The sequence below is a fragment of the Emydura macquarii genome, unplaced genomic scaffold (genome assembly GCF_026122565.2).
Source record: "Emydura macquarii macquarii isolate MOO-44397 ecotype Brisbane River unplaced genomic scaffold, CSIRO-AGI_Emac_v2 contig_1451, whole genome shotgun sequence".
NCBI classification, from domain to species: domain Eukaryota; kingdom Metazoa; phylum Chordata; order Testudines; family Chelidae; genus Emydura; species Emydura macquarii.
In genome coordinates this window covers 1,322,270-1,341,272 of record NW_027131588.1, presented here as the reverse complement: position 1 = coordinate 1,341,272, position 19,003 = coordinate 1,322,270, and the positions used below count along the sequence as shown (strand labels likewise).

Below are 19,003 nucleotides of genomic sequence, written 5' to 3'. Positions count from 1 at the left end.
CACTTCATTGTTTTTGTTTTAAATGTCATCTCCGGAATCTCACCTGACCTAATCCAGACTTCAGAGAGGAAACCAGTCCCATTACTCTGCTATCATGCACATAATTTATATGAAAAAGGATTATATACACTTCAGTGCATGGAAAAGTGTTGATAACATATTTATTACATGCATGAGTTTAGTCTGAATGAAATAAAAGGAAAACATTAAGGGGCGAAAACTAGAGATTAGGAAAAGCAGTTAACTGTTGCAGTACAGGAACACATAACACAATTTAAAGCATTAATATTATAGTGTGAGAGTTTCTGGGTTGGTTCCCCTCCCCCATTTACATTTTTAGTGCTGGATTTTTTTGGTTTATTGCATTCTCCGGGGACTTCCATGCCGTAGCATATCGTCCCAAATTTTTTCCATGATACATCATGCACCAATCAACATATACGTTGATTTGAGCACCCAGATAAGGACAGGAGACCTCAGTGTGAAACAAAAGGAAATGTCATTATCCACTGTGTCATCATATTTTCCCCTCAAAGATATTGTTTGGGATAAGATATTGTAGCAGGTAATTCCACTGTAAGGAATCTCAAACTTCTTATTCCTTACTCTAATTTCTTGGTACAGACTCACTCTGAAATGTACTGAAACAGACATTCATTTATACTTCCTCCTCATCACAATCATTGACACTAAAACGATGTTCATGGCCAGACCCTTCTGTAACAACATCCCACTGAATTAGAGCCAAATACAGTAAAAGGGCTGCAACAACTGCTTTAGTAATATGAACCTGAATTTAAACTTCTGAATTAAATGAGGAACTACTTATTACTTACACTGATACATTTCCTTCAGACATTTCCTCACAACTAATGACCAGCTGGAAGAGTCAAGAGCCTGTCACTTTTGCTGTAGGCCTTTAAGTTGATCTTGCCAGTCATTAACTGCCAGAAAACGAAGACCGTTACAAGCCACAAATATATAGAAATGCAAACAAAAATAATTAATTAATTATGTAGAAGTTGAACTACATGTTGCCATAGACACAGTGGCTATATGCTGAAATAGTCCTTTCCTACGTGTCAAAAGATCAGTAGGAAAGCAGTATCATCTTTCCATTAATTTAATAATGAAATGATGAGACTCTGTACCAGTCCTGCATTTGTTCAATAAGAACAAGTGGGGATAATTAAGGGCCATAGGCTTTGCTTCTATTTGGCATATTTATAATTGTTAAAGATTATTCAGTACCGTTTTGAGTGTGTTTTCCATCTTTAGAGAATAATTGCATGTAGTTTAGGTAGTGCAATAGCTACACACTGGGTTCATGCAGCCTAGAATCCCCCTTGGCACTCAGAGCTATGCTGCTCTGCCTTAGTATGTGCCATCCTCTTCGTTGTGCATTGAGTCCACCTATTCGCACCCTGCCCGTCGATAACCATCTGTGGTAAAGCCAAGAGAGATTCCACTCTCCTTGGAGAATCCAGATGAACTTGATAATATGCAGTAGATACATTCATTGCAACAGAGGCTGCCTTTGTTTTGCGAGTGTTGGGTGTGTTTTTTGAGAGTTCAGAACTATATGTTATCCCGTTAGAACGCTGTTTGAAGTCCCAAACCCTTTGAGAGGTTTATAATCCATCATACCTGTAAACAAAAATGGAGGCACAGCATATGCCAAGACATTGGAGAAGTAAAGTGGACAATCCATTTACTTGAGACTTGAAATTAGAATGAAATTTGGTTTTATTTTTTGATAGAAAGAGGGGAGTATTGAATAGTATCAGGCAAGTTTTATAGAGGTTCAAGAAGTACAGAAAGCGATACTGAAGAATGTTTAGCTGTGCAACAAATTCAGTATGCAACGTTGTTGCTCATAAAGACAGTTTAGTAAGAATATCATTAAAGTAAATGTGTGGTACACCTCATTACATGCGCATTCAGAATTTCAAGGCAGCACTGGGGATAATCCCCAAATTCTTTTGCTCCAGAAGCAGAGGCCTCTATCACATAAAGTGAATTTTCATTTGCTGATGGCAGACATGGGCCTGTGATACATAGCTGAGCAGTTCTGATTGCATCCAACAAAAAGCAGTGGTACGTATACACTAGCCAGATCATAACTGAGGTGGAGTTTTGTTGTCTTGCTTGCCTGAAATACATGACAGACTTTCAAACAGATACATAGTTGGGATAAATTTTGATAGGATTGTGATAAAGATAATGTTTAATTTGTAATACTGGCCCTTTACTGGGGAGAAACAGATTCATTATCTTTCAAGTTAGGTAGGTTTAGATAGATTGTACTGGAAGCATAGTGACAGTGATCCATATCTTTGCTAACATGGCTGTGGAACTAGAAGAGTCATTAATACTTTCATTTAACTGTTCTTTGCAAATAAAATGTATAATCAGAACACTATAAACTGCATCTATCTTTCACGTAGTCCAAACAAAGTGTCAATGGTTAGTTAGCATATAAACATTGCTTTTGCACTATACAGTATAGGCTGTCTGCTTTTATTTTTTGAAAGTGCTGGATATTTAATGTAAACACAGAAGACCAGTCACAAAAATAATGGTTACTTATTGTGGCAACTAGAAGAATACGCATGTCTTTATCTGGTAAGCTATCTATAAATTCTCAGCTTTCTGATCTAAGCAGCCATGCTTTCAGGGCAGGAAGGACGCTGCAAGTGGCACTTCTTTCTTGCTAAATAGTACTGTCTTCTTATATAGGAGAAGATAAGTGCTTGATTTAAGATGGCAAACCAGTAACTTACAGATCAATAAGGAACTATCAGTATTATTTTGTTTTTAACTCTTTTAGAATGTTGAGATGTGAAGAAGAGAAGAATGGATGGTAGTTAAAGCTAGCAAAAAAATTGCAGTGCTGGCAAAACTGTTGCTAGACCATGCATACGCCAGATTCACAAAAAGTTAAATTAGAAATGTATTGGTTTTGTACTGCTTTGTGTTTGCTTATGACAAAATGCACATCAAACAATCTGACTATTGTTATATCACTGGACGTGTTAGATTATGTTGTAGGACCAGTTCACTTTGTCACATTTGTAAAACTCAACCATACAGCAGTCCAATAAGGGGGAGATTTTGCACAAAGGGCAGTGAGTGGCTCAACTCCCACTGAAACTCAGTATACTTTGGGTGCCTGACTCCTTTAGGACTCTTTCACAATATCATCCTAAAGTGGTACTAACTCAGACTGCATTTACCAAATAAAATATTTCAACTTTAATTGCCTTCCTCATGCTCCGTTATGGATAGAGACATTGTGCATATATAAAAAAAGGGAATGCTGGTAATTCACCTGAATCCATGCTCCACAAAGGCTATTCAAATTCCAGTTTTCATAGGTCTTGTACATTTGGGACTGGTGAACATATCAGAAGAGTGCCTCATGCTCCCTGGATGAAGTTACTCTGAGGTAGTTTTTCCTAACTCTTTTGGATAGACCTGATTCTCTGGTGGACTAGTGGGTTGGTCTCCCCAGAATAATATGTTAGCTCTGTAATTTCCATCACATAGCCTGGACCCAAAGGAAATACAAAGGATAAGTCTCATAAGAGCTGGCCACACATAATTCCCCCACTGTCCTGGAAGTGTAAAATGTAAATGTAGATGTAGCCATTTTCACTTTGAGGATTTCACACTGCAGTAATAGAGACTTTTTATTTTGTTTTTGATGCATGGTAAAGTGTCCCCTGTTGTGGGTGGTGCCGGTGGCTCTCCCTCGCTGTCAATCTCTCAGAGAGGCCACACCTCCCACTGCCTGAGCTCTGTGGGCAGTCTAAAATAAAGGGGCTGTTTCCTGCCCTTAGCAGGGCGAGTCCCCATTTCAGGCCTCAGCCCTTAGGTGGAAGAGTCAAACAAATGAGGAAGTAGTCTCTGGTCCTTTAGTAGGGCGAGCACACAGTTCAAGGCCCTGACTCTTAGGCAGGGCGGGCCGGTAAATGGGAACAGTCTCGAGTCCTTTGTAGGGTGAGGAGGCAGTGGTGAGCGCCAGCCCTTAGGCAGGGTGGGCAAAGCAAACGGGAACAGTCTCGAGTCCTTTGTAGGGTGAGTGAGCAGTTCTGAAGCCCTGACCTTTAGGCAAGGTGGGTGTAACCACAGGAACAGTCTCTAGCCCCTCACAGGGCGAGAAAATAGTCTATGGCCCAGCCATCAGCAGGGCGGGCAGGCAGTGGGGAACAGCCTTCAGGCCCAGCAGGGCGAGGCAATAATCCAAGGTCTGGCCCTCAGGCAGGGTGGGCCGGCAAATGGGGAAAACAGTCTCTAGCCCTTGGTAGGGTGAGGCAGTATTCCAAGGCTCAGCTCTCAGACATGAGCAGTGGGGAAAACAGTCTCTAGCCCTTGACAGGGCAATGAAATAGTCTAAGGCCTAGCCCGCAGGCAGGCATTGGGGAAAACAGTCTCTAGCCCCCCCGAGAGGCAAGCAAGCGCTCCCAAAGCCCTGGCCCTTAGGCAAGGCGGGGAAGATAGTGGGGAATAGGCTCTGGACCTCAGTGGGCGATCACCCCTAGGTCAGCGTAGAAAGGGGGGTGTAGGCCCACCCATCTGCATTGTGTCCCAGCCCAGGGCCCTGTCATTGATGGGGTGTCCCATCACTGGGTCAGTGGGGCTTCAGCAGAAACACGCTGCCTTGTTGTGAATGCAAGCTCAGCTAAACTGTAGTCAGCTTCCCTGGGCTACCTCTTCCCACCCTCTCCCTAGAGTACCTGGTCTCCTGAGACATACCCGGTTCCTCAGGGCCCTCTGCCCAAGGGAAACTCCAGAAGCCCTCGGCCTCGTTGTCGATGGCAGGTCCAGAAACTCTTCGGAGTCATCTGCGGAGGGCAGTTTCTCTAGGTCGCAGGGTCCTGGGGTCTCCTCTGGTTCACAGGAGGTTGCAGCTCGGGTAGCTCCTCCAGTGGGCAGCTCCAGTGCCTCTCCTCTGGGTCATAATATCCAGGGGTCTCCTCCAGCTCGCTGGGTTCAAGTGGCTCCTCCAGGTCCTCAAGGCCCCATGCAGTGAGTAGCTCCGACAGCCTCTCCTCCATGGGGCGGTCAGCTGCAGCCCTAGGCTCCGATACCAAGGGAGAGGCATCGTTCTCCCTCGGCCGCCTTCCCCTGACTTTTATACTTCCAGTCCCGCCTACCTGCTTATGGTCAGGCGGTGTACTCCCCGGCTCCAAACCCCAGAAGGGGTTTGAATCTCCTTCTCTGTCAATCTCCGACGGAGGCCACACCTCCCGGCTACATGCACATAGTATGATTCTGGGAAATATGCTGCTGTAGGAGAGAGATTCTCCTGCATGCACAAGTTCCATAGTTTCTGAGCTTTATCATCCTTCATTTAGTCCCATCTTACCTGTTAATGTAATACATGATGATTATGTTGTATTATTTGTTTTGATTGTTTTTGTATGTGGGTTTTCTGTAGATCTGGATGTTGAATATCCATGCAATGGCAATGGAATATATTCCTTGATGGTTTCCTAACCACTCACTGAAACAATCTGCGCTTTGGCTGGAGCCAAGAAATGGTATAACAAAATGGAATCTGTTCTAAGGGTGGAGGATAGCAACCCCAGTTTTATTACCTTTTTGGACTGATCAATACACTTCATTCAGGTCTCTAAACAGCAAGCTTCCCAAATCAGACCTATGTATGGAGCAGAATTTCTATCGTGTAGGAGCAGAGAGAGTTTTATAAGGTATTTTAATGGCAAGGGAAGCAGATCAGGTTATAATGATATTCCATGAGCTGCACTCTTCTATACCTCTACCCAAGTGACAATTGAATGGTGCAAAATCATGGTTTTTTCCTTAGTCTCCTTGTACTACCCTTACTCATCCAAAATAGTCCTGCTCAAGTAAATGGTCATAGTCAGTATTACCTGGCCCTTACAAAGCATCAAACAAAATGACTGTCAATCTGAGCCTTTAAAAAGATCATTGTAAGCATTTTCCACTGGGAAAGTAATTGTTGATCCTTTTTTCACATTGGATCTCTAAGACCCTCTGCACTGACCACATGAAGTGTTTTAAAGAGGTTTTCTAACATTGATGCAGAAGAAGTATTTTTTAACATTGTAAATGCTTGTATCGATGGTTGAGGAAGATGGGAAGGAGAATTGTGTTAAAAATATGATGCTGGGTCCAACCTTAGTTTGCTCTCATTTATACCAAGTTGTGGTGCATTTAGTTGTAAGGATCAAATTAGAAGTAATTTCTAGATTTTCTTTTGAATTATCAATTAACTATCTTCCAGTATTAAGAATTAGCATCACTAATCTTAGCTCAGATACTTTTATAAAAAATAGGGAGTTGTGTTACAAGCTGTTTTTACTGCAAGTTCATTTGAATTGTGTTTAACTGCTGTTTTAACCTCTTCTTAAAGGCTAGTATAGACAGGACCTTAAACAAAATGGAACTATGTTGCAGGAGTGCCTACTGTTTCTATATTTTCAGCCCAGTTTTGCAAACTCAAAAGATTTAGGCAATTTGGATAAACTTCAAGCAAGCATATAAGCTTCTGGGTACTTATCTGAATTTAACATCTTTAATTTTACACTCCCTCACTACCGTAAAGGATGAAAAAGAGTCTAATAAATTTAAAATTCTGTATTGTCTATGGAGAGTGAATTCCCATAGCCAACATTTTCAGAGGTGTCTAATGATTTTGGGTGCCCATCTTGAGACATCAAAAAGGGGTCTGATTTCCAGAGGTTGGGCACTCAGCTCTTTTTGAATATTGAGCTCTATTAAGCTGTCTCAAAGTAGGTGCCCCAAGAACTTAAAACCACAAGTAATTTTATAAAATCTTGGCCCTTATTTTGGAATGGGAAGTTATGTGGTTGAATTTGTCATCTTACAATTTTGGCAAGGTGAATCAGTGGTGCTGATACTGTTCAGGTATAGTCTCACCATAATTTCTTTTTCTATTCTGAATGAAGAAATTAAAATCTCAAGACAAATTATTATTATTATTATTCAGCATTATTATAGAAAAGTCTCCCTTTTGAAGAAATACTATGCCAAATCCTGTGTAGAGTAGAGCACCCTTATAAGTACATGGTCTTAAGGAAACTGAAACAAAACCATTTTTGTATAAACTGTTATTCTTCCAGACTGAAGATTTTATGCTGTTCTTGCAGCAAGAGATGTACTCTGTCTGGATTTGCCTATTGTTAGCTTGTCTCATTCCTGGACTTTATTTTGTCCCTGTAGTCTCAGGTGGCTTGCAACAGCTGACTTATATGTTAAGAAATACCCTCAAAGAGTTTTTCAGGCTGAGTGGTAGAACTTTGTACTGGAAAATTGTTTCTCTGACCCCTGAATATTAGAAATTTGTGTGTGAGTGTGCGCGTGCTCATATGGAAATTTGCCTCCTTCAGCTCTGTTGATGCAAGCCAGTATCCTCTCTGGTGTCTGGTGTCTGTGAAGTGTGAACATCCATGAATATTCTTTGGTAATGTATGAAGATATTTAAACTCCTCAGGTCTGAAATGGTCTATGGATTCTCATTCCTATTGGAAAAAAAAACATTCTACATTCAATTTTCCTACAGCTTTCTTTTCAGTGAGTGCTCATAACAGCATGAAGAATGAGGATTTGTCTGCTTTGTATGAAAAAGCCTGAGAGAGACTATTCAAGTTATAAGAATGTGCATATCATGATCTTTATGTGCCTTGGATAAAAAATAGCCATACGACTACATAATAAATGCATTAATCTTTTGACCCAATGTCAGCTAATGTCATCCCTGACATCAGTGGCAGTTGTTTTGTTAGCATGATAACATGTCACCAGATTGGGAGAGGTGAATAAAATAAGGGAATCTGTTGGAGGTGTTTTGTTTTCCATGGACTGACCTTGTAAATAAATTGTTGCAGAGGGAGAAGGCAGAAGGGGTTCCTTCCTGTAAGGGAGTTGCAGTCAAATTAGGCTCAAACAGAACCGTTAAGAAATAGATAATGGCCACAGTTTTCAAAAATGACTGGGGTTTTTGGTGTCCAACTTGAGTCAGCTTAAAGGGGCTTGATTTTCAGAAAGTGATGAGCACTTACCCTCTGAAAATTAGGCCCCTTTTAAGTATTTTGTGTTGGGCACTAAAAGCATTATTCACTTCAGAAAATCTTGACCAAAACATTTAAATATTGTGACTCTCTGCCAGCACAATATTCACTTGACAGTTAAGATATACTATTTAAAATTCTTTTGCTATTGCAATCCAACCAAAAAAACCTTGTTTTAACCTCTCACAAAGATAAATCAGACTGTAAATTGCTCGGAGTCCTGGAAATTTAATATCTATGATCACAGAGCATGAGAGGCTGGGGGGCAGGAGACAGCACATCTTTGAAAGAGAAAACTTCTCATGTTGAGACAAGTGGAGAAGGAAAAGGAATAAAAGTCAGACTACTTTCTTTAGTACCATCAAGTTACAGTTCATATGATCTTCCAAAATTCTAAACTTAAATCCATTCTGCTTCCTCTATAAATCAGTATTTGTATTCAGGGGCTCCCATTTTATAATAATATATGCACTGAACTGGAAGTAGCATATACTCCTGAGCAAACAGTTTCCACTTCTAGCAGCAGGACCCAAAAACAGCAGCTCTCACAGGAAAAACTTCAGAACAGCTCCAAAGTGTGTGTGTGCATGGAGCAGCAAAACACGCACACCCACCAAAAGAAAAAAAAATTAATTTATTTTCATCAGCGTTCATTTGAAGAGAGGAGTTTTCTACAGGTTTCTGAAATCTGCATTCTTACTATTAGCTTACTGCACTTCCAGTGATTCTCCTAATGTCTGACATGGAAATTTATTAGTGAATATTAAGGAAATAAGTATGTTTTGGAGAATAAAGGCCTTAAGGAGCATTTTCAATTCATTTAGGCCCCAACATAGCTTTTCCTTGCAGGAAGGTAAATGGCATGCTACATCCCTGACAGGATGTGACAATGTAAGAAAATATTTTGAGACTGCAAAAAAGCTGTAGAAAACTTCTCCCCCCCTTGAATTAACTGTACTGAACATCAATTTATTTCTCTCTCCAGATCCTTTTGAGAAATGTTACTATCAAGTATTTTCAGTACACAATCTGGCTGTTACTCAGGCCTGTGTACTGGAAGCTGGTACTGCTTCTACTGACATATAATATGAAAGCGGGAGATGCTTGTATGGCTAAGCAGATGGGTAGATGGATAGACGTACATATTCACACACAAACATTCAGTTTTTGTATGCATTATACTACAATTTTATTAGCTTTATTTATACTTTTAAATTTAAAGTTTTTAAAATTTGTTTCTTTTCTTATCAACTCAGAACATAATTATAGTAATGCATCTGTGTTTTGGTTGCTAAGAACCCAAACAGTGGGTTTAACTATTAAGTCTTTTGAATGTGTAAAAATATATAATATGGCATCTTCCATGAATGAGGCAGGTCCCTAAGCTATCACTAGACTTGCTAAAATTGAGCTAAAAGTGTAAAAATGTGTTTACATTAGTGATAAATTGGATTTTCAATGAGTTAAGATAGCTGGATTGAGTTAACTCAATTGAAAAAAAAAAGAGCATCTTTTTACGTGGTCTACACAAGACCTGTGTGGCTTCCACGTCCTGTAGACATCTTACAAATAAACCACTGCTATTCAGGAGAAACCACCAAAATGAATTCTCCCAAAGTTTAAGAAAACTGCAGAAGGTAATAATTTCCTAATTCTTATTAATAAAATAATATTATACTCCATTAATTTTATTTTAAGAGTGTAGAAAAAAATCAAATTCCTGTTAGGAACTTGTTACTTTTGTTTTAGACTTCCAAGTATGATTTAGGACATCACTTCCTATCAAACATTTCCTCCCCTCTTCCCCCCCAATAAATTGTTTCCAGTAGATTCAATTGCTAGAGGTTTTTTCCTGTTCTTCATCCAGATTACTGGTTCTCAAACAGTGTTTTGTGACCATAAGGATATGTCTACATTGCAGCTGGGAGCATGCTTCTGAGACTAGATTGACAGACATGCTCAAGCTAGCACGTTAAAAATAGCAGTGTGGATGTTGCAGTACAGGCAGTGGCTTGGGCTAGCCACCTGGGTACAGACGTAGGAGATCAGGTGGGCAGGCATGTAACTCAGGTGGCAAGCCCAGGCTGCTACCTGTTTTGCAATGTCCATACTGCTATTTTTAGCACACTAGCGCAAGCAGAGCTAGAGCAAGTGTGTCTACCCAGCTTGGGAGGTAGATCACAACTGCAGTGTTGACATACCTTTAGTGATCTGTAGAGCCCTTCCTGGTGATCCTCAGATTGAATGAAATGTTTTGAAATCCCAAACTGTGTGGGATTGGGGTGCTTAGAAGGCTGCTGGCTTCATGGGGTATGTGGAAGAGTTTTGAATCTGTATGCAGGGTGAAAAAGCTGAAGAACACCTGATGTTTTTGGATGTTCTCCCCTTCTCTCTGTAAATGAAAGCTTCTTGGATTAATGCACACAACAGTTCATGTTCTTATCGGGAATACAGTGTGGTGTTTGTTTTCAGTGCTCTTTTAGGGTTTGATCTGACTGGGATCTGACTTGAATCGAGCTGGGCTCAAACTATAGTTTATTTCTTTACTGTATTAGCTAAGCTAATTTGTAAGAATTTATTGCATAAGACTGTGCCTCAGAATCATGTATCATTCATTTCAAATAAAAGAATTTTCAAATATTTAAACCTATTTTATTTTTACACTATCCCTGTGATTGTCTTAAAGAATCAACAGTACTTTTTTCCCCTAGCCTTTTAGATCTTAGATGATATCTTTAATAAAAAAAAATCATCCAGTTTCAGAAAAGATAATAAACACACACTAGTATTATGCATCTATTTTATACAGAATTATTTCAGCTTGTTAATATTATACTAAACAAGCAATGTTTTGAAATGGAGATTTCTCTGGATGAAATGGCTTGTGTCTTAAAATTTGATGGATGAACTCTTTCTATCAAACCATGTATTTTAAATGTCTATTAATGTAATTTCCTGATATGTTTCATAACAATGAACTGAGAAGGAAATTATATTTTCCTATAATTCACTTCATAGTTACTGGTGCTATTCTGTTTATTTTATTCTCCAACCGAAAGAACTAAAAGACAAAGAAATCCAGTTTTTCATTGTGATATATTTCCATACATACTAAAATATGCTTTAAATTAGCATCAGAACAGCAATTTATATATATTGGGACTAATGTGAAACATTCAGAATGGATTCAGTATGGTGGAAAGATTTAAAAACATAAATTTCTAGCAATGTTGCATTACAAAAAATGGATTATCTGAAGACTGGGGCCAGATCCTCATCTGGTATAAATTGGTATAGCTCTGTTGACTTTAATGAAGTTACACGTATATACATCATGGTGTATCTGATCCCAAAAATGTAAAGGTAACCATAGTAAAAGTAGTACTAAGAGCCACAACCAGAAAAGCTATCCATGTGAGCATTAAAATACATGCTTTGCATCAGATACTCAGCTGTTGTTAAATAGCGTAGCTCCGTTGACTTTAATAGAGCTGTGCTAATTTACACTAGCTGATGGTCTGGCCCATAATATTGTAAATAAATATATAATATATAAAATGAATATATTACATGTATGTTACAGGTGAAGTGTGATCAGTATTGGCCAAGCAGAGGGACAGAAACCTATGGACTGATCCAAGTGACCCTGCTAGACACCGTGGAACTGGCAACATATTGTGTTCGAACATTTGCACTTTACAAGGTACATTTTCTGTTGTGTTCTCCCACTTGAGATTTAGCTGGTTTTCAGCATTATATGCAGTTATGCCATCAATTCATTCCATAGTGCTGCCATAGCATTAGACAACTGTTGTTTTATGAAAAGTTTTTATCTGATAGAATGGTTCGAGTGAGAAAAGAGAAGTGAGGCAGTTCCAGTTCACTGCCTGGCCTGACCATGGCGTTCCAGAACATCCTACACCATTCCTTGCTTTCCTGCGACGAGTGAAAACTTGTAACCCTCCTGATGCTGGACCTATGGTTGTGCATTGCAGGTAGGCACAGACTTTACTTCAAAGTATCTCAAAATATCACACTGAAATTGTTTTATGATTAATGTTCCATATGTTGAAGTACATGAATTGTGTGTTTCTGAGGTTTCTTGTGTATTGGGATTGCATCCTGGTCGTGCCATTAAAGGGGTTGGTCTCAATGATCCAGTGGGTTTTTTGCATCTCATGACGTTCTTCATGACCATTATGATAGTAAATGAAATGTTGACTATTTGGCAACATGTTTTTGGGCAGGTAAATAATGGCAAATTAGGAATCCAAGTGCAAACCTGCCAAATTGGATGGATGCAGAGACAGATTATTGGTTTATACAATGAGAGCTCATTTTAGAATACATGGAGTCTGTGTATATGGAATATGCTATTTGTAAGCAGTGAGGGTAGACAGAGCTCAGTAGTTAACACACAGGCATATTCAGAAGATACAGGAGAAAAAGAAAGAAGCAGTGTTGTGTTTGCTTTTGGTTTTAGACACTATATGTTGGAGAAATTGGGTTGTATTTTTTGAATAATAAATATTGCACATTAAAACAAATAGCACAAAATCTAGAGAAGATAAAAGGGAGTAAGAAAAGAGTATTAAGAGTAAGAAAAGCCTGAATTCCAGACTCAAGTTTAGTCCTTCAGTTTAAAATAGAGATGGGATGGAAGCTCAGAGGAAGCATGAGGAATGGGTGACCTGGGGTTGTGCTGGATTCTTCATCACAGGTAATTTTTAAATTAAGACTGGATCCTTTTTCTAAAACAGATGCTTTAGGTCAAACAGGAATTAATTAAGGGGAATTCTATGGCCTGTGTTATGCAGACGTCAGACTAGATAATCACAAATGGTCCCTTCTGGCCTTATAATCTATCACTCTGGGGAATGAGTGCCTTGTGTCTGTATCTAGCAAACCTGTTTGGATAATGTAAGCACAGCACTGATGCACTCTAGACATTTGTGTGTTAGTATGTATGTAGAACAATAGTTCTAAAGAAGCAACATCCAGCTTTTCTTAGCTTGAAGAATAGTTATCATGATTCAATGTTCTGTGAGTGAGGAATGTAAAGAAGAAATGACTGGAGTAGGCTCAGGCCTTAGAAAATTGCAGAGAAGAGGAAAAAACAGAGGAATTGCTCTGAAAGACAAAGTAATAAGAGTAGCACCAGCACTGGTACATTCTTACCAGTGCTGTTGAAATAGACCTGGGACACTGAAATGAGTCCAGTCCCACGCCAGGAATAGAGTTATTGTATTGTATTGTATTATTTTGCATATTTTGTACTATGCATTGTATTATTTTGCATAGTATCTTTTCAGTGTTCTCCCGTCAAAAGCAAATTACTAGGGCCACTGATTTTATGCACCTCATTTTTGGGCACCAGCTTGAGACACCTAGCCCTGATTTTTTAGAGATACTAATGTCATGCATTTCCCCACTGGAGCTGCAGGTGCTAAGCAATTATGAAAATCAGGCCCTGGGTGTCTCAAGTTTGGCATGCAGAACCTAGGTACACAAAATCTGGAGTCATTTTTGACAGTTAGGCTGCATATTTTTATAGATTCAAGGTAACAATTAAAATATCATCTTAAAACATCCATGGACCCCCAAAACCAGCCTTTTCAATGTTCACAGGATCCCAGCATAAAAAGGTCAGGGCTTAGCTTGGACTAGCCTTTGATGGTCAGACACATGAACATTTCCAAAGTGTTAAAAAGAAACATCACAAATGAGATGCAGAAACTAGAATGCATCCACACAGAGGGAATGACAGGATCATGTGTCGATTGGAAGTATTACTAGGAACTACAAGTAAATGGAGAGTTAAATATTGAAGGACACTGACTATTTAGAAGATGGACATTAGTAGTACCTAAGTTAGGAAACCCCGAAGAAACTGTAAGTAATAATCATTTTGTATGAAAATATAAGATAACACGGAAACCATTTCTGCAATGTATTGAGCACCTCGTGAGAGGTGCTGAACCTCCTTAACTCCACTGATTAGTATTTTTGGGATATGGTTCACAGGGAGTATTAGTTGTAGATTGTGAGATCAGAAATAACCTCATGATGAGAAATTAATTCTCACAACACCTGGGGAAGTAAGTAAATCAGTAGAATTATGTGCATTTTGCAGATAAAGAAACAGAGGCTAAATGACATGCCCACAGTCGTACAGTGAGTCACTGGAGGATCGGGGAATAAAATGCAGAACTCATGACTCTTAGTGTCATGGCTGAAACTACAAGACAATTCTTCTCTAACTGTAACTAGAGTTCTACACAGAGGTTTCAGTGAATGTTGCAATCAGCTTTTGTTTGTGTGATTACATGCCTTACATTTTGCTTTGTGTTTCATGCTCATTCCAGCCTTTCCTGGCAAACAGAAAATCCAATACCAAGGCAGCACATTTGCTTAAGCTCTTTACATTGTGGGTTATGGTTTGTAGGAGTTTCATTCAACCCACCTATTATATGACAAACTTTCACAGCTTCCATTATAAAAAACAAATCAAATCATGAAACTCAGTTTTAAAAAAGTGTGGCCATCCAGAGACATTAAAATGTTCCCTTTGAATTTAGAGTAGAGGTTTTAAGGCCTAAATATATTTCACATCAAGCTGAGTTTATTTTCCATTTATGTTACTTTTGCATAACTTCAGGTTTCTCTCAGCACCTCCCTCCTTACTGACTCTTCCCCCTTGCTCAGTTAATTGTATCTCTCGATTCCACTCTCTTCTTTGCCCTCTCACCAACACAGAGTTCATCTCACCAATCCCTATCCTTCGCTCATTCCCAGCATCTCCTGCCCTCATATAACTGTTCCATGACTTCCTCCACTACTACTTGTTCTGTCCTTTTTTAATTTCACCATCTTCCCAATCAAACAGCATTGCTTCTAAAATCTTATTGAATCTTATTCTGACAGTTCCAGTTACCCATGGCCCATGACCTCTTTCTCTTTCCTGCAGCTTGACATTTGCAATGTAAAACTTATATGATCTAAAGTCTATCACCTATGCTTTTCTGGAATAACTTTGCCATTGTGACATCATCTTCTCCTGCCTTTCTGACCCTGTCGCTCATTTCCATAAGAACATAAGAGTGGCCATACTGTGTCAGAGCAATGGTCCATCTAGCCCAGTCTCCTGTCTTCTGACAGTGGCCAGTGCCAGATGCTTCAGAAAAAATGAACAGAACAGAGCAATTATCAAGTGTCCCTGCTTCTTGTAGTCAGAGGTTTAGGGGCACCCAGAGCATGGGATCAGCGTCCCTGGCCAAGTTGGCTAATAGCCATTGATGGACCTATCCTCCGTGAACTTTTCTAATTCTTTTTTTAACCTAGTTATACTTCTGGCCTTCACAACATCTTCTGGCAACAAGTTCCACAGAATGACTATGTGTTGTGTGAAGCAATATTTCCTTATGTTTGTTTTAAACCTGCTCCCTATTAATTTCATTTGGTGACTCTTGGTTATATGAAGGGGTTAATAACACTTCCCTATTCACTTTTTCCATACCATTCATGATTTTATAGACCTCTGCCATACCACTCTTAGTTGTCTCTTTTCTAAGCTGAACACTCCGTCTTTTTCTAATCTCTGTACCTTTTCCAGTGCTAATATACCTTTTTTTAGATGGGGTGACCAGAACTGCACTCAGTATTCGAGGTTTGGGTGTACTGTGGATTTCTATAATTACATTATAATATCTTCTGTCTTATTATCTATCTCTTTTCTAATGGTTCCTAACATTCTGTTAGCTTTTTTGACTGCTGCTGCACATTGAGCAGATGTTTTCAGAGAACTGTCCATGATGAGTCCAAGATCTCCTTCCTGAGTGGTAATCCGTTTCCCTCCACTGACTTCCTCTCACCTTCCACTTCAATATCAAGATTTACATCCTCTCTTTCAGAGCTGCCCTACCTATACTCCTGTCTACTTCTCAATTCCTGTTTTCTTCTTTAGCATTGTTTTAAAAGGGCCCTTTTTATTTCTTTTCTTCATTCTTATCTTTTCACACTTTTCCATACTAAAGTAATGGTTGGGGCTCCCTCCCTCTGTTTGTGTGAAAAGCTCATTCACTTCCCTTATAAAAAAACAATTTTCCTGTCAAAAATTGCAAAGCTACTCCACCTAAGCAAGAAGTGATTTTGTTGTTGGTGGTGGTGTTTGGTTTGGTTTTGTATTTTTTTTTAAATCCGCATTGCTTTGAGACTAGGCCATCATTAGGTATTGCAGTTCCCTGATATATCTGAATAGTATTTTCCATCTAATACAGGGCTAGATTGTGCAATCTTGCTTGTGGTGGGTAGCACTTATGCAAGTAGTCCCACTTAAGTCGACAGAATTATTAATATGCATTAGTACTGCACTCTATGAGTTCGAGGTACACGATGGGACACTTAGAATGTAAGATCTTTGGGGTAAAGTTAATGCCTTGGCCAAGGCTCAATAAAAAGTAGTAATGATAGATTATAAAAATATGAATACAATTTTTAAGCTTTTTATTTATACATTTGGTAGAAACTAATGAAAGAATTAACAGGAGAAGCTGTGGATGCAATTTCCCTCAATGCCAAAAAAGCTTTTAACACGGTACAGCCGAAAAGACAAATCAGTTAGGCCACTAAGCACATATAGCTCAAGAGTGAGCTACCTTTTCATTGAATGTCTAGGTAAATTTGGTGTGTGTGTGGGTTTTTGTTTTTTTTTATTGTTCATCGGCTGAACACTGAGCTTCTTTCTCAATTTTTATTCAGGTAAACTCTCACTGAAATCATTAGGCATTTGCCTGAACAAGCGATAAGTAACAACCAAGTAAGGTTCTGAGGATTTGATCCTGTAAAAACAGCAGACGAAGAACTATGGTAACATATAGGTATTGTAAGTGAAAAGGTTCAGTGCATTCTTTCCCACACTTTTCTATCAATCCATCTTAATCCTGACTACAATCCTCCTGCTATTCCAGTCCACCATGTCTCTTAAACAACAGATATGGCAATCTCTGCAGATTTATTGGTGGTTTGGGGATGTGGACAGGCATCCTCTAGAGACTAGGTTAGGTAAAGATCTACAGATTAATTTAAATGTTTGAGGGGAGATAGTTTTGAACCAAAGCCACTGTAGCTGGAAGGCTGGCTTTATATACTACAGTGCCATCAAGCCCCCTGGGATGAGCTAGATGAGTGTATAAAAATTTTACTTACATGACCAAGATATAGTGTGCTTATTAGTAGAAACAGTTTGAAGGGAAGGGAAGTGACAACTGGAGTACCACATTGAAAACATTAGGATGGATTCTTTTTTATGGATCAATGACCAGGAAGGAGTTCTCAGTCTTAAATTATTAAATTAGCCACTGATACAAAATAGGAGGCAACATTCAGAATGACTTGACTAGATAAGTCACATGGTCAGACAAATGGTTTGTGCAGATCTATGTAGAGAATATTATATTATGAGTACAACACAAAAACAAAACAAAAAAATACAAAGAGAATACACAATCACCTCTCTAGTCATATACTATTAACATCCAGGTAAGCGAAATATTTGTGTGCTACTGAAAATTATTCTAACTCAGGCAATTGATGGTTTGGCTGCATGTGAAATACTGAGTGTGGATCTGATCATATTGCTCTAAAGACAGGTTGCAGAAATGTAAAACAGTACAGCAATCAAGGATCTTAGTTACTCAGAAAGGGTAAGAGAAAGTAGGTATGTGTTCTTTAGGTAACAGGATATTAATCAAAGTATACTCAATTCTGAAGAGAATAAATAGTGACATAAGGCCTCTGAAATAGTGCCAAATACAAGATGAAGGCTTCGTCTGCACAAAGCTTTTGTGCAAATATGACTATTTTGGTTATCAGTGTGATTATTTTTTTCCAAAAAAGTTACATATGTCCAGCTACTAGTGTGGATGCAGTTATACTGGTATAAATGTGCCTCCTATGCAGGGATAAGATGTACTGATATAACTACATCCAGACTTGGGGAGTTGTACAGTTTTAATTATATCAATCTAGTTAAGTGATACATCTTTTGTGTGCAGACAAATCCTAAAGGAGCAAAAAAGTTATACGTTTAGGAATAATTTCCTAAATCATACCATATTCTGTGATCCTTACTTGTGTAATACTCTGTCAACAGCAATACAAGCAACTTTTTTTTTTAGAGTGAAACTTAGGAGAGGAAAAATGAACTAATTCAAAGGAAAATGATATTTTAGGATGAAAGAAATGTAAGAAGCCTACCTTGATTGTACCTTGTTTGTAGATACTGTTTATGATATATATCCAAATCTTGATTGGCTCAATAGGAATATGTAGTGTGATATACCATGGTGATAGTCACCTTAGAAATTCCTAAGCTAGATAGATGCTTCTTTATCTACAAAGTATTACATTTAAAACATTTATCCTTTCATTCTCTTTGTCGTAGTGTGGTTTAGCAATATCATGGCACAACTTCTGTCTCCACACTGACGTGTCTTAATTTGCAGAGTCGATTTTTTTTAAAAAGGCATTTATTGTTTTAAATGAAAACTTAAACCCTAGGATTCTGCATTAGATAGACTATAATATGTGTTCTAATGATAGGAGGAAAAGCACATGTTTATGTTTGAAGCTGGATTAGCGCAGGCAAACAGGTGCTAATCAGATCACAATAAAATTGTACTGGAGGGCATCTGGAAGCTTTATGCCACTTTATTTTCAAAACATCACAGAAACTTTGGTATTTGCTTTAGTAACACTACATAAAAGCTTAACTTGTAAGTGCAATTCAGTTTTTTTTTAATATCAGCACCATAGGGCATGTCTTTAAGAGACATTTAGCTTAGTGAAGATTCAATGTGCACTTTTCATAATGTTGTGGTAAATAGAAAAACGTGTATAGTTCGGAGAAATGTCAGTTAGTGGTT

General features: G+C 38.7%; 1 protein-coding gene across 3 annotated transcripts in view; it reads left to right on the top strand.

Annotated features, from left to right (window-relative positions):
• The window catches only part of PTPRD (protein tyrosine phosphatase receptor type D), a 1,886,025-nt gene that overhangs the window by 1,825,627 nt on the left and 41,395 nt on the right, over positions 1 to 19,003 (top strand). For all 3 annotated transcript variants that reach the window (XM_067553085.1, XM_067553086.1, XM_067553087.1), the window contains 2 exons: positions 11,665 to 11,784; positions 11,922 to 12,076. In XM_067553085.1, coding sequence (XP_067409186.1) covers positions 11,665 to 11,784; positions 11,922 to 12,076 — 275 coding nt within the window. The remainder of the gene's footprint in view (positions 1 to 11,664; positions 11,785 to 11,921; positions 12,077 to 19,003) is intronic.